General features: G+C 56.2%; 4 protein-coding genes across 4 annotated transcripts; 2 read left to right on the plus strand and 2 right to left on the minus strand.

Annotated features, from left to right (window-relative positions):
• Positions 1 to 857: 857 nt before the first annotated feature.
• Positions 858 to 3042, plus strand: UV8b_06627 (uncharacterized protein; the record flags this gene model as incomplete). The annotated part of the gene is made up of 5 exons (XM_043144124.1): positions 858 to 1091; positions 1185 to 1608; positions 1695 to 2429; positions 2509 to 2825; positions 2914 to 3042. 5 exons carry the CDS (start codon positions 858 to 860, stop codon positions 3040 to 3042), a joined length of 1839 nt encoding a protein of 612 aa, XP_043000059.1.
• A 1133-nt stretch (positions 3043 to 4175) lies between these two features.
• UV8b_06628 (uncharacterized protein) lies at positions 4176 to 6168 on the minus strand (the record flags this gene model as incomplete). The annotated part of the gene is made up of 4 exons (XM_043144125.1): positions 4176 to 4433; positions 4498 to 5618; positions 5728 to 5785; positions 5857 to 6168. The coding sequence occupies 4 exons, from the start codon at positions 6166 to 6168 to the stop codon at positions 4176 to 4178; spliced, it is 1749 nt and encodes a 582-aa protein (XP_043000060.1).
• A 2844-nt stretch (positions 6169 to 9012) lies between these two features.
• UV8b_06629 (uncharacterized protein) lies at positions 9013 to 10809 on the plus strand (the record flags this gene model as incomplete). The annotated part of the gene is made up of 2 exons (XM_043144126.1): positions 9013 to 9308; positions 9444 to 10809. The coding sequence occupies 2 exons, from the start codon at positions 9013 to 9015 to the stop codon at positions 10807 to 10809; spliced, it is 1662 nt and encodes a 553-aa protein (XP_043000061.1).
• A 1138-nt stretch (positions 10810 to 11947) lies between these two features.
• On the minus strand, positions 11948 to 12623 carry UV8b_06630 (uncharacterized protein; the record flags this gene model as incomplete). The annotated part of the gene is made up of 2 exons (XM_043144127.1): positions 11948 to 12306; positions 12428 to 12623. The coding sequence occupies 2 exons, from the start codon at positions 12621 to 12623 to the stop codon at positions 11948 to 11950; spliced, it is 555 nt and encodes a 184-aa protein (XP_043000062.1).
• Positions 12624 to 12829: the final 206 nt, after the last annotated feature.

The following is a 12829-nucleotide window of genomic DNA, read 5'->3' on the forward strand; positions in this document are numbered from 1 at the left end:
GCTCCCACTCAGATAGTAGCTTAGAATAACCAACCTTCTTACATTCCACACATTTGACCCCACGATCGTGACACCCCCTAGAGTAATTTAATAATAATTATAGGCTCTGCACTTAATGCAGTACCTACCTAGGTAGGTGTCAGCACCATTAGTACAAAAACCCAAGGTACCTCGTGGCCGCACTCGCCCATGTGCCCCGCTTGAAGCGCGATGTGATTGGGTGGCTGCCAGTCAACAGTCCCCTCCACCAGGCGTGACGCGCCCAATCACACAAAGGGGCCCATCATCACATCATCCCCTTTCATCTGCTTAGTCTGTTGAATACATCCATCGCTGCTGTGTCCTTACGTGCGCGCCTACGCATCGCTTAGATATTCCCTTTGGTCATCCCAAACAGGATGTAATGGTGCGGGCGAATACGCTTCCGAGTTTTCCGATTTTCGATGTGGCAGGCAAATGTTCTGGCACCAGCTGCTTCTAGCTAATGCAGGTCTATGCGTATAGCGCGCAGTTGATAGCCCTAGCAGCTCCTGGAATGGCCTCTGTTGTGCAGGGATTAGCGTAGGGCCATCTTTACATCCCAGGTGAATACGAGGTAAATCAAAAGTCGGTCGACAGTCGGTCGACAGTCGGTCGACAGTCGGTACGGAGTACTCGGACATGGGCGGCGAAGCTACTACTATATCTCCCTTGCGAATTCCGGCCAGACTCGGCCTGCCGTGACCGTCAGTGCATTCTAGTCATCGCACTTGATACCTGCGACTTGCGAGACGCCAACGGCCGCGATCCCGCCGACGTCCCAAGGCTTGACAATCTCAACTCGACTGTAGCCAGCAAGAAAGAAAAGAGGTTCTAAAATGCGGCCTAGTTGTCAGTGCCTCGCCGCAGGCTTCCTGGCACTCGTGAGCTGGCCGGTCGTCTTGGCTTATCCGACAGAACGCGAGAGAGACGGCCCGGTGGATGGCGCGGCCAAAGTCCGTGCCGCTGTTGTATTTCACCAGCCGCGGGTGCAAGAGGCCCAGGATCTGCTGATGGACATATCGAATCCCACATCCGCCAGGTTTGGCCAGCACCTAGACAAGGAGGGGATCGTAAGTTGCCCCAAATCTCATCTGCCCCGGCGTCCCGTATCGTCCCCATGCCCATGCCCTGCCGTGCCATGCCGCGTCTGAGAAGCAAAACAGGAGAAACTCTTCTCGCCTAGCCGGGGATCGCAAGACAAAGTTGTCGGGTGGCTGGAGAGTGCTGGCATACCCAGGTCGTCGATGCGGATGAGGCGAGCAGCTGCCACTCTGGAATTCGTCACCGACGTCGCGACCCTCGAGTCGTTATTCAAGACAAAATACCGCCTTGTCCGCGATGCGGGGACTGGGAAACCCCGTCTGGACAGCGGCTCTGATGAACGGGTTCCCGCAGAGCTGAAAGACCACGTGCACTTTGTGACGTCGGCAGCGCTTGTTGAGGACCGGCCAGAGTTGCGAAAGCGCGTCGCCGTCGTCAAGCAGCAAAGGGTGAGGGCGCCCGCCGCAGCGGCCGATGCCGACGGCAGCGAGAAGCCGGTGAATTTGCGCGACTGCAATCTCAGCTGGACCCCGGCTTGTGTTCGTGGTATGTCCCCGTCCCATGTACGCTCTGACGCCCGGGGGCGTGACGGCAACGCTCGCGCTGGCTCGGCTAATCAAGCCTCCCGAAAGAGCTTTACGACATCCCGCTTGGCACAAAGGCGGCGCCAAACAACTCCCTCGGCATATTCGGGTTCGGAGACGCCTACGACCAGGCCAATCTCGACAACTTCTGGAACAAGTACGCGCCCTTCATCCCCCGAGGAACCGCCCCCAAGGTCAACAGCATCGACGGCGCCCATGCGCCAGGCGAGGAAAGTGACGGCGAGGAGCTACTCGACCTGCAGATGGCCTATCCCATCAGCTGGCCGCAGGGAGCAGAGATCTTCCAGGTTCCCTACAACATGAACGGCGGTATTGGCAACGAGTTCCTCGACGCCGTCGACGCCGACTACTGCCACTACGACGGAGGCGACGACCCGAATCTGGATATCCACTTTCCCATCTTTCAAGGATACCCCGGCCCGGCCATGTGCGGAACGTACAACGTGACAAACGTCGTCTCCATGTCGTTCGCGGTGGACGAAGCAAGCCTCAATCGGCACTACGTCGAGCGTCAGTGCCACGAGTGGATGAAGCTGGCTCTTCGAGGCGTCACCGTCCTCGTGGCCGCTGGGGATCGCGGGGTCCAGGGCAACTTCGGCTGCTCCCTGGGGCCCCCTCACACAAACATCTCGGCATTCAGCCCCCTCTTCCCGGGCACCTGTCCGTACGTGACGACTGTAGGGGCCACCCAGGTCAACTTTGACGGCGGCCGGGCCGAGGAAGTTGCCGTCTTTGACCCAAAGCACAACTTCTATTCCGGAGGTAAAAAAGAAGCACGCCACGCAGCCCTTCAAGTGTGCCTCTTCTTTCCCTGTGTTGCTGACCCTGTTGTTACCATTAGGAGGCTTTAGCAATATCAACGCCCGGCCGGCATACCAGGACCAAGCCGTGGCCGACTATCTCGCGTCGCATGATCCGCATTACCCCAAGGGAACGTTCAACCCGCAGGGGCGTGCCATACCCGATGTCGCCCTACTGGGTGCCAACTTGACCATATCTGACAAGATGGAAATCACAGTCAGCGGCGGCACCAGTGCGGCAACACCCATGTTTGCCGCCATGATCAGCAGGATCAACGACGAGAGACTCTTGGCTGGCAAGAGGCCTATAGGGTTCCTGAACCAAATCCTCTACCGGCATCCCGAGGTTTTCACGGATGTGAGTTGAGTAGAAGAAACAAAAAAAAAAACCGTCGACCAAACACGTCGACGACGTACGTGCTTGGCAAAGCTGACCTCGCAAACAGATTGTCCAAGGGCACAACCCCGGATGCCACACGCCAGGCTTCCAAGCTGCCAAGGGATGGGATCCAGTCTCTGGGCTCGGTTCGGTCAAGTTTCCGAAACTGCGACACCTGCTTGTAGGGCTGCCGTAGTTGCGACAGATGGGGCAGGGTGCTACAAGACGTACAATTCGAGTGTAGCGAGGATTTACACATGGGTCAATGGACGGGGGCACGTGCCTGTATCCTGACAAGTGTAGGACCGAGGGTTTTATATTCTCGTTGCAAGATGAATGTGTTCCATGTTGGTCTCCCGGAAGTTGCCGTGAAACCATCCAAATCTTCCTTGCCTACCCGGTGCCTGTTCTAGTCGTCTAATACGTCAGTTTTGATCATTCTATTTGGCGGAAAGCCGCATATGTTTGTTGTTGCCGACACACGACACATCGCCAGCAATGCCCTACCCGATGCACAATAAAAATGTCGTTTGCACGGACCATCGAGTCCATTTGGGCGCAGATCCAATCGAGGCGTTTTGACGCTTTGGCGTACAGACCTTGATACAAAGGACTTGTGAATAAAGTGGGGATAGAACCTTACACTGTCGATATCCTTGACGTTAGGCCAATTGAGCGCTGCTTGACTACATAGCATAGCCGGCTTGCCGCTAAGTCGTACGAATCACGTGACGGCGTCACTTGGTAGGAAGAACAATCCATACAAAGTGCCATATCGCCTCTCCGTGCATCGCTAGCTAGCTCAGAATCATCATTCCTCTTCCTTGTTTCATCTCCACACCATCTCTATATTCCAATCGAGAGGGCACGTCCGCGGCTGGGGCGAAGCATTTGCTGAACTCGGCGCTCAGAAACTATATAATAATAATTAGCGCCTCCGTTGTTGCCTTCGGGCATTTGGTTTATTTGAAACGATACAGGTACGGAACCGCTCCCGTCCAAGGCTGCTGGTTCGAACCCCGCTAACGAATTCCACAGAGAAGATTAGCATGGCCCCTGCACTAAGGATGACACGCTCAATCAAAGAGAAGCTAAACATTTTTTTGGCATTTTTTTCGTTTTCTACTTTTTCTTCCCCCTTCTCCTTACTGATGTTTGTGTGTGCTTCCCACGATGGTCGTTTATTTTGAAAAAAACTTGCTGTGTAGCGAATGCAAAACTTGGCAAAGAGTAAAACCTTTTATTCATCCGGCTCTAGCACGGTATCAGATGAAAAAAAAAAAAAAAACGACGGCTAAAAACCCACAGTACATATCAAATGCGAGTCGCTCAAAACAGTCTATGCATGGCCCGTCGCCAGGTTGGCATGGCTTGAAGTTCCTCCTTGTGCGCCCGGATCTGGTCATAATCCAGCTCGCGTCGGCCAGAATCGACATCAATCTGATCTAGGCGCAGCCACCCAGAGCGCTTCCACACGAAGCCACCGACCCAAAAGGCAATCAGGACAGGGAAGGCTAGATACGACTTGAAGAAGCCCTCCACGTTGGTCAGTCCATCCAGCCCAGGAGGGGCAATGGCAGTGAAGAACTGGGAGGCAAGGTTAGCAGGGCACAGTCACGTTGCGTGTGAGAAAAGAAAAGAAAAGACATGCCTGAGCGACAAGCACGACAAAACACAGAATCAAGCCGATCCACGAGCCGTAGACCCCAAAGGCCGCTCGGAAGGGAATCTCGTCGACGGAGTGGCCGTGATGCGTCCATGCAGCGCGGAAGCGGATGTGCGAGAGGCAGATGGCCCCCCAGGCAAACAGAACTGCCAAGCCGGAAATGGCCTGCAGCCATTCGAAAACCGTAGGTCCTGAAGCACTGAGGTTGATGTAGGCCAGAGGTCCGGTCAGGATGAGGACAACAACCGACGGTAGCGGGCGTCCGGATCGGTCAATATACGTAAACAGCTTCGGGGCGTAGCCGTGCTGCGCAAGAGCCGTAAGCGTGCGGGAGCCACCAAAGACGGCCGAGACCCCAATGGACAGAACGGAAATAAGAATGATGGCGTTCATGAAGTGGTCCAGGCCGCTAAGCTTAGCGTAGGCGCCGATAAGGACCCAGGGCGACGCCTTGACGTCGGTGTAGGCCTGGCTGGAAAGCAGCCGGGGGTCATCGGCGGGAACCAGCAGCCCGACGAAGAACAAGCCCAGGACGTAGAACAAGATGACGCGCCAAAACACTTGCCTGATGGCGCTGGGCATCGACTTGACGGGGTTGGCCGTCTCGGCAGCCGCCAAGCCGACGAGTTCGGTCCCGGTGAAGGAAAAGGCGGCGGTGACGAAGACAGAGCAGAAGCCGCGGAAACCGTTGCGAAAGGCGCCGGGGTCGTTCCAGTAGCGGGCGCCCCAGTACTCGCCGTAGCGACCGTCTTTAGGGCCGCCGCCGAGGACCAGGACCAGCGCGATGAGGATGAAGACGATGACAGAGATAAGCTTGATCAGCGAGGCCCAAAACTCCTCCTCGGCGTAGCCGATGCTGCCAAAGATGTTGATGATGACGACGGCCAGCAGGAAGACGGTGATGTAGACGGCGACGCTGGTTTCCCTGTCCCAGTACTGTATGACGAGGCCGGATACGGTGAGCTCCATGGGGAGGACGACCAGCCACAGGAAGAGGTAGTTCCAGCCGACGGCGAAGCCAAACGACGGGTCAATGAAGCGGGTGGCGTAGGCGTAGAAGCCGCCCGAGATGGGGTACATGACGGCCAATTCACCGAGAGCAAAGACTAGCCGGGGAGCTGGTGAGTAGGTAGGTACCCAGGGAAAAGCACATGGGGAGTCCATCGGAAGGGAAGTCGTTTTGGGGGGGGGGGGGGGGGGGGTTTCCAAACATACCGACGTTGAAGACCATGAAGCCGACAATGGAGAAGCAGATCAAGATGGAAGCAGGGCCCTGGGGGCAGCAAAGTTCTACAATCAGCATGCGTGGAGGGAATCTCGTCAGGGCATCGTGCCAAAACTCACACCCTTGGACAAGGCGCCGCCAGAGCCGACAAAGAAACCAGCACCGATGGAGCCGCCAATAGCAATCATGTGCAAATGCCGCGTCTTCATCGCGCGGTCCAGTTCGACAACTCCCCTTCCGTAGTGGCGTTTCTGGAACGACTTGCCGCTGAGTCCGCACCGAGTCCAGAAATCCTCCTGCTGAAACGTAGCGGCGAATTGCGGCGCAGCCACGACGCTGGAGTCGGCGGAGGCGGAGGCAGAGGCGGAAGCGACAGGCTGGACTTTTTCGCCATCGCCGCCGGCGGATGCGGGAACATGGCCGTCCGACATGATGTCCAGCTTGCAACTTGCAACTTGCAACTTGAAAAGACTGGCCGCTTCTTCACGAGCAAGTTAGGTCACAGCCATCAGCTTGCAATAGGAGCTGGGGAGGGGGACAATTTTGACGGAGACCCTTGGGGATTTAAAAGCACACCGGACCGGACCGGGATCGGTTCTGACATGTGGGCCCGACAAAAACGAAGGAAAGAGAGGAAAAAAAAAAAAAAAAAACCATGAGAGGAGGAGGAGGGTGGTGGACCCCTTGGCCGCGGGAGGAGGGCATCTGCTCGAGTCAGACGAGGTGAATAAACGCGCGCAGACATCTTGTCGGGGATAGCCTGGCAAAGGGCGTCGACCTTGAGCAATTGCTTCGCAGGACGAGTGCGATGGTCTACCCAGCGAAATGTGTAGGTTTCGTCCGTCTCGACCTTCTTACAAAGCTTCGTGGACAGGATGCAGAGCGCTTGAAAGGGCTTGCTTGCTCGCACATGTTTCTTTTTCTTTTCTTTTTCTTTTTTTTTCTTCCGGAGTGCCGATTCCGGGCGCAGGCACAGATTCAGATCCGTAAACGGCTTGCCAACGAGGCCGCGGCGCTCCGATTCAACCTCCGGGCATCCATTCTGCTGTGGGGAGCCAAGAGTCTGGAAGCGAGCCGAGGAGGCTGAGCCGGGGGTATGGCCCTTTTTGCCGTCGGATCAAGTTGCTGCGTGTGTTTGGGGCCCCCGGAATCCCCACGAGGCCGAGGCGAGGCAGACGGGCTTGCCCTTGCATATGACCATGGTTTGCTGGGTCCAGTCCAGAGGTCCAGGGAGGCAAAAGCACACGGCGTCAAATCGATCCTAGGCGGGACTTGCTGGCCGCTTCACGCGCACCTGAACGCGCGAGACAGCGTAATACCGACCTTTCCAGCTTGGCCGTATGGTCCCTCGTCAATATGTTTTCAGCAGCCAGCTTCACGGCAGCCATAGCAATCTCGGCAATCTCGAACAAGCCAGGTCCGACACCGACACCGACTCTCGCCATGCCAGCCTGCGCTAGCTCACGGGGGGTGCTTTGCATGCCGGCCAGCCCCGTCCAGGTGAGCCCTGGTCATGCCGCCCCCTCGGACCGCCCCAGGAAAACACCGTGGTGGCCCCCGGCCGCAAGAAACGCCTCGCCACGGGGGCAATTCGCCTCCTCGAGCCTCGTCCCGTCGTGGAGATTGGCATCCTCCAGGCAGAATACGTCGCACCGAGCGTTCGGGGACAAAAGTCGGCGGCACGGGCAGCCTCGGCGGCGCCTCCAGCGGCCCGCAACCGCTTCACCTGCGCCTCCAGCGGGTACCAGCGATCCCGAGATGGCCCTGCCAAAGCCCGCAGACGGAATGCCGTCTTGGATGCTGGCTCCAGACACGCCGGCCTTGACGGCGTCGGTGACGACCTGCTCTCAAACTTGGGGCCGTATCCGTCCTGCAGATCCGGCGCTGAGCGGCAGACCGAGGTAGCTCGGCGGGCCACGCACGGGGACGCCAGTCGCCGGATTGCCTCGAGGGTTCAGCTCGAGGGTGAGCTCCTCGTCCTGGAGACCATGGAGACCAACGGCGGCGGCGAGGACCCATGATGCCGTGGACGAACCTGTTGAGGGAGGCTACGTCCCAGATGTTGGTCAGCACGATGGGCTGGCGGCCGGGGACGCCTTGAGAGCCATTGGCGGCATTGTTGGAGGCCACGATCAACGGGGGAGGGGAGGGGGGACTGCCCACGGGGATGATGATTGCAAGTGTCACCGTGTCGGATCGGACCCATTGACTCATAAGACGGCATGTTTTTGCTTGGCGGGCGGCGAGCGACTGGCGGGGTGGTCGGTCACGTTTTAGCGCAATCGTGATTGGCGAATGGGCGAATGCAAGGATTATTGGATGCAACATTGAATCATTGCGATGGCTGCTTCCAGTCCGAAAGCGGTAGGACTAGCCGCGTTAGTAGCAAAGGAAGGGGCTTGCTTACTGTTGCGCGTTACTAATAATGCCGTGCATGCGCCGCGGAACATGTGTGTGTGCAGGTGAGCGTCGCCAGGAGCCTCGGGAGCCTCAACTGCTCCAGCTTGATTGATTACACGTACATTTATTCATCCTCGTCGAAAAACTCCGTCAACTCCGTCAACCCCGTCAACCCCGTTATCCCAGGCAAAACCTGTCAAAAGCCCGCCGGCTGATGTGCTGCAGCAGGCAAAGTACGGAGCAATACTACGTGGTACGTGCGGCGTGCTTCATTTTCTGTCCACGATTTTATTGCTACCATACGCTTTCGAGGTACCTAAGGTACCTGCCCAGGTACGGAGTCGGAGGTATTTGATGGCTGGGATTTGGTTGGTTCAATTCGTTGTGAACCCTTGGCCCAGCCCTGCTGCATGGCACCTTTGCAGCAGAGCAGCCCTGGCCCCGCACCAATTACCAACAGCTTCTGTCCATGATGCGTCTCGACTCTCCCCCCGTCTCGAAACGTTCAACAATCCTTCCTCACCTTGTCAAGGTTCGTCAATCTTTTGCTTCACCTGATTTCTCTTCTTCTTTTTATTTTATCCCGCCCCCCATTTCATTCGCAACCTTTTTTTTTTTTTTTTTTTGCCTTACCATGTACTATAGTAATATTTTATCTTGATTCCTCTTGGTTCTCGCCTGGACCCATCCCTTGAGTCATACATACATACCTAGATAGAGACGTCATCGCTCGCAACCGCACCCCGTCGCCTCCCTCGCGGCCCCCATGAGTTCAGTACCACATCGATTATTATTAGCATCCCTCCAGCCTGCACAGACAAGCAAAGCAGCCCAGAGGGTGTCGCTCGCCCTGGCCACCCTTGGAAGCTGCCGCAATGTCCAAACTGGCCTCTTACTTTTCAAGATTAAGTCCCATCCCGACGTTCCCGGAATACACTGGTCCTTACAAGGTCGGCACCGTCGACGTTGAGATACCAGTGACGGATTTGAATGCCCCCAGTCCTGCACCGCCAAACGCCGTCGATATCCCTACAGTGCAGTTTAGAATATTTTACCCCGCTGTGCCCGAGTCCGAAAAGCCCATCCCTTGGCTCCCGAATCCTCAGAGGCGCCACGTTTCTGCCTACACCAAGTTTGTTGGCGTTGGATCGACTCTGTCTGATATTATCTCGTAAGTAGTCGAGCTAAACAAAACAAAAACAAAAACAAGAACAAAAACAAGAACAAGAAAAAGAAAAAGAAAAGAAAAGCGATAAGCCTTGGCAGCAAAGGAATGGGCAACCCGGACTGATGACGCAAACGCTAGTTTTTTCCCCCGGCATCTGCATTACGCAACAATACCAGCACACAAGAATGCAGAAGCTGCTGTCCCAAGTGCAGAAACGAAGCGATGGCCAACCATGATCTTCTCCCATGGGTTGGGAGGAGGACGAAACTCTTACTCGTACGTTGCCGGATCTCTGGCATCACACGGCGTCGTCGTCATTTGCCCTGAACATCGCGACGGAAGCGCCATCGTTTCCTTCATCCGACTTGCCACCCATTCCAGCAGCCCCTTATTCTCAAGGCAGAATTGCCGAGTCGTTCCATACAAACGCATTTCTCACGATGTAACACCTGCGGTATACGAGGCTCGCGAAGCCCAGCTGCGAATTCGCATGTGGGAATTAGGTCTCATCCATGATGCGATACTCGCCATTGACCAAGGCGCACCCTTCACCAACATGAACCTGACGACTCCAACTCTTGAGCAGCTTGTCGGTCGCCTCGACGTTCACGAGCCTGGGCGCATCATCTTCGGGGGGCACAGCTTCGGTGCCGCCACCATGCACCAATTCCTCAAATGCAACTATTACGCCGGCGTTGCGCAGGTTGCCTCCATCAAGAAGCCGCTATTCACTCCCGCCAAGGATAGCAGCATACGAAAACAAATCACGGAAAGAAGCGTCACCATGCTTCTCGACATGTGGTTTTTGCCCTTGAATGCGCCCAATTCGGCACCACTCTTCAAGCTGCCGCTTCCCGTCTATGCCGACGTTCCTTCAGCGCCGGGGGGCAGGGCCTTGCTCGCCGTCGAGTCGGAAGCCTTTTACAACTGGACGGAGCACTTGCACGCCAAGGCCAAAGTACTCTCTCCCGACCCAAGCTGCAAAACTGTTACACCACAGCTATACCTGCGAGGTAACGGCATGAAACTGCCGGAACCCAATTTCTTCTACGTCGTCAACTCGGCCCATCTCAGCCAGTCCGACTTTGGGATCTTGTTTCCCTGGCTGACCAAGAAGATATTCGATGCTGAGCAGCCGGAGCGGGCGTTGCGTCTCAACCTACGTGCTCAGCTGCAGCTGCTGAGGGAAAATGGCATCCCCGTCGCTCGTACATGTGCTGCAGACTTGGTCGACGGTGTAGTGGTGGACAAGATAAGAAGCACGCCCAGCGACGGCATCCAAGATGACAAGGCAATCTTTGACAGGAGCGGAAATGATGTAGTTGACCATTGGAAGTGGATCGACATGACTGGCCTTGGTGATTTCGTGGGAGAAAACTTTGGCAACAAAACGGTAGAAGAGCAGGTCGAGGAAGGAGAAGAGAAAATGAAGGACGAGATTGAGCCAGGCGAGACGACTGCTGCTTGGTCGGCGGCGCAAACGTTGAGCGCAGCAGCAGCTTGAGGCAGGGTCCGGGGAGAAACGTGATGAGCGAGTCGCGGCGGACACACTCTCTGGTGGGCACTCACAGTCGCCGATGAGGGCGGCTAGACATGTTCCCTGGGTTATCTGGGGGGAGCCATGCCAGCAACACACTCGACATGACGACGTTGGCAGACCGAGGCAAATTCTGGGCGGCCGAAAGATGAGCAGAAGCGACCACGTAGCACTCCGTCCCAAGTCAGGATTGACGCGCACAATGCCCATGTAGCTTGCAAAGGGAGCGGTGTGGTCGAGCAGCGGATACGACGAGGCAGCCATGTCATCACAGAAAACGTGTGCTCAGATGTAGGGACTTGGTGGATTCATGTGACTCGGCACTTGCTGAAACCTGGCTGAAGCCGGCGGCTACATACTTGAACGAGTAGTTCAACTGAAGCCGGCGACTACACACTTGAACGAGTAGTTCGACTGAAGTCGGCGACTACACACTTGAACGACTAGTTCGAGCACTGGTATTCCTTCCCGCATCGCCTGTGTATGATGGCGGCGCCAATCCTCCGCCTGCGCTGTGGGTTTTCTCTTTGCCCTGCCGAATCTTGCGGGAACGGCAGTGCGCCGTGGCTTTGGCAGCGGCGAGGTTTGCAACATGCCTTGGGAAAGGCATCGCGGCCGCAAAAGCATAAATGGTCTGCCAGGGATGTCATCCCCGATGTCTTTGATGAATCGAGTGCAGGTCCGTTTGTTGGTTTTTTTTTTTTTCTTTCTTTTTTTTTTGCCAGTCGCAAATATCCCCGTCCCGCGGTCAACATGTACAAGCAAAAGGAAAATAGCAATAGCAAATCACGACCATGTCTGCTTCCTGCCCGTCTACCCCGTCCGAGTACGTTCGCGACATGCTGGGGGAACTCTTTACTCTTCTTCTGCATTTTCCAGGGGCCTCCCTTCTCGCCCCGCGATGCCCAGTCATAACCTCTCATGTGCCACGGCCCGACGCGACGCCACGTATTGTCCGCTCGTGGGTAATTACTGACTGGCTCGATAGCCACCATCAGACCCCCCCTGATCGTTGCGGTTGCTGAGCGGCGCCATAGCATATTTCAGCCGGAAGAAAGCCTCATGCCCTGTGGCGTCGTCCGTGTGATTGGAATGCGCGTTTGCACTACGCAGCCTGTGCTTGGTCCCTCTGGTCGTCGTCACCATCCAGCTCTATTGATTCGGCTGCACTGGCCAGCCCGCTCTCCTCATTCTTGCTTTCCAGCATGCCGGCAGAGGCGAGGAAAAACTCGGCAACCTCACGCTTGTCGTTGAGGTTGGCCAAGTCGAGGGGCACGTAGTTGCTTTCGTTGGCCAGGGCCGGAGTCGCGCCGTGTTCCGTCAGCAGCTTGATCGTCTCGAGGTGGCCGCCGAGAGCGGCCCAGTGTAGCCCGGTGTTTCCGTGCTCGTTTGCCTCGTCAACGAATGCTTGCTTTTCCTCGCTTGGTCGCCCATCGAAACGGAGCAGAAGCTTCCGCACGGTTTCTAAGGCCCCGGTCAGCGGTGTCGTCGGGGACATGTGGGGGGGGGGGTACTTGGGGCGGTTTTCTATCCCCCAAGAGACATCTGCTGCGTCCAAGTCAGTTTACTTCGTATCCCAACTCACCTGCATGGCCGTTGCCGCTGGCCATATGGAGGGCGGTCGACTTGGCGTCGTTCTTGGCCGCCATCAAGATTTCTGCCTGGGTCACGTTCTCGCGCTCGGCTAACGCCGTGAGAACGTCATTCAGCTCATCATCGTCTCCGATTCGAGCGAGATAGATGACATCATCAATCTCATCTTCCGACAGCGTAGGCGCCATAGCTACTACCTAGGTAGTCTGTGCGATGAGGCAGTGAACGTGCAAGTTTGTTTAAAATAAAATTACTTTTTTTTCAATTGCAAAACTCGTGATAGAGGGGACTGTGTGGGTTTCACTTGCCCCGCAATTTTCGCACAGTAAGAGCACAGCTTGGTTAGATTCGTCAAGGGGACAAATTTTGTTCTAGTACGTGATGCTTCTCAGTG

Source organism: Ustilaginoidea virens, chromosome 5 (assembly GCF_000687475.1).
Source record: "Ustilaginoidea virens chromosome 5, complete sequence".
Classification (NCBI taxonomy): domain Eukaryota; kingdom Fungi; phylum Ascomycota; class Sordariomycetes; order Hypocreales; family Clavicipitaceae; genus Ustilaginoidea; species Ustilaginoidea virens.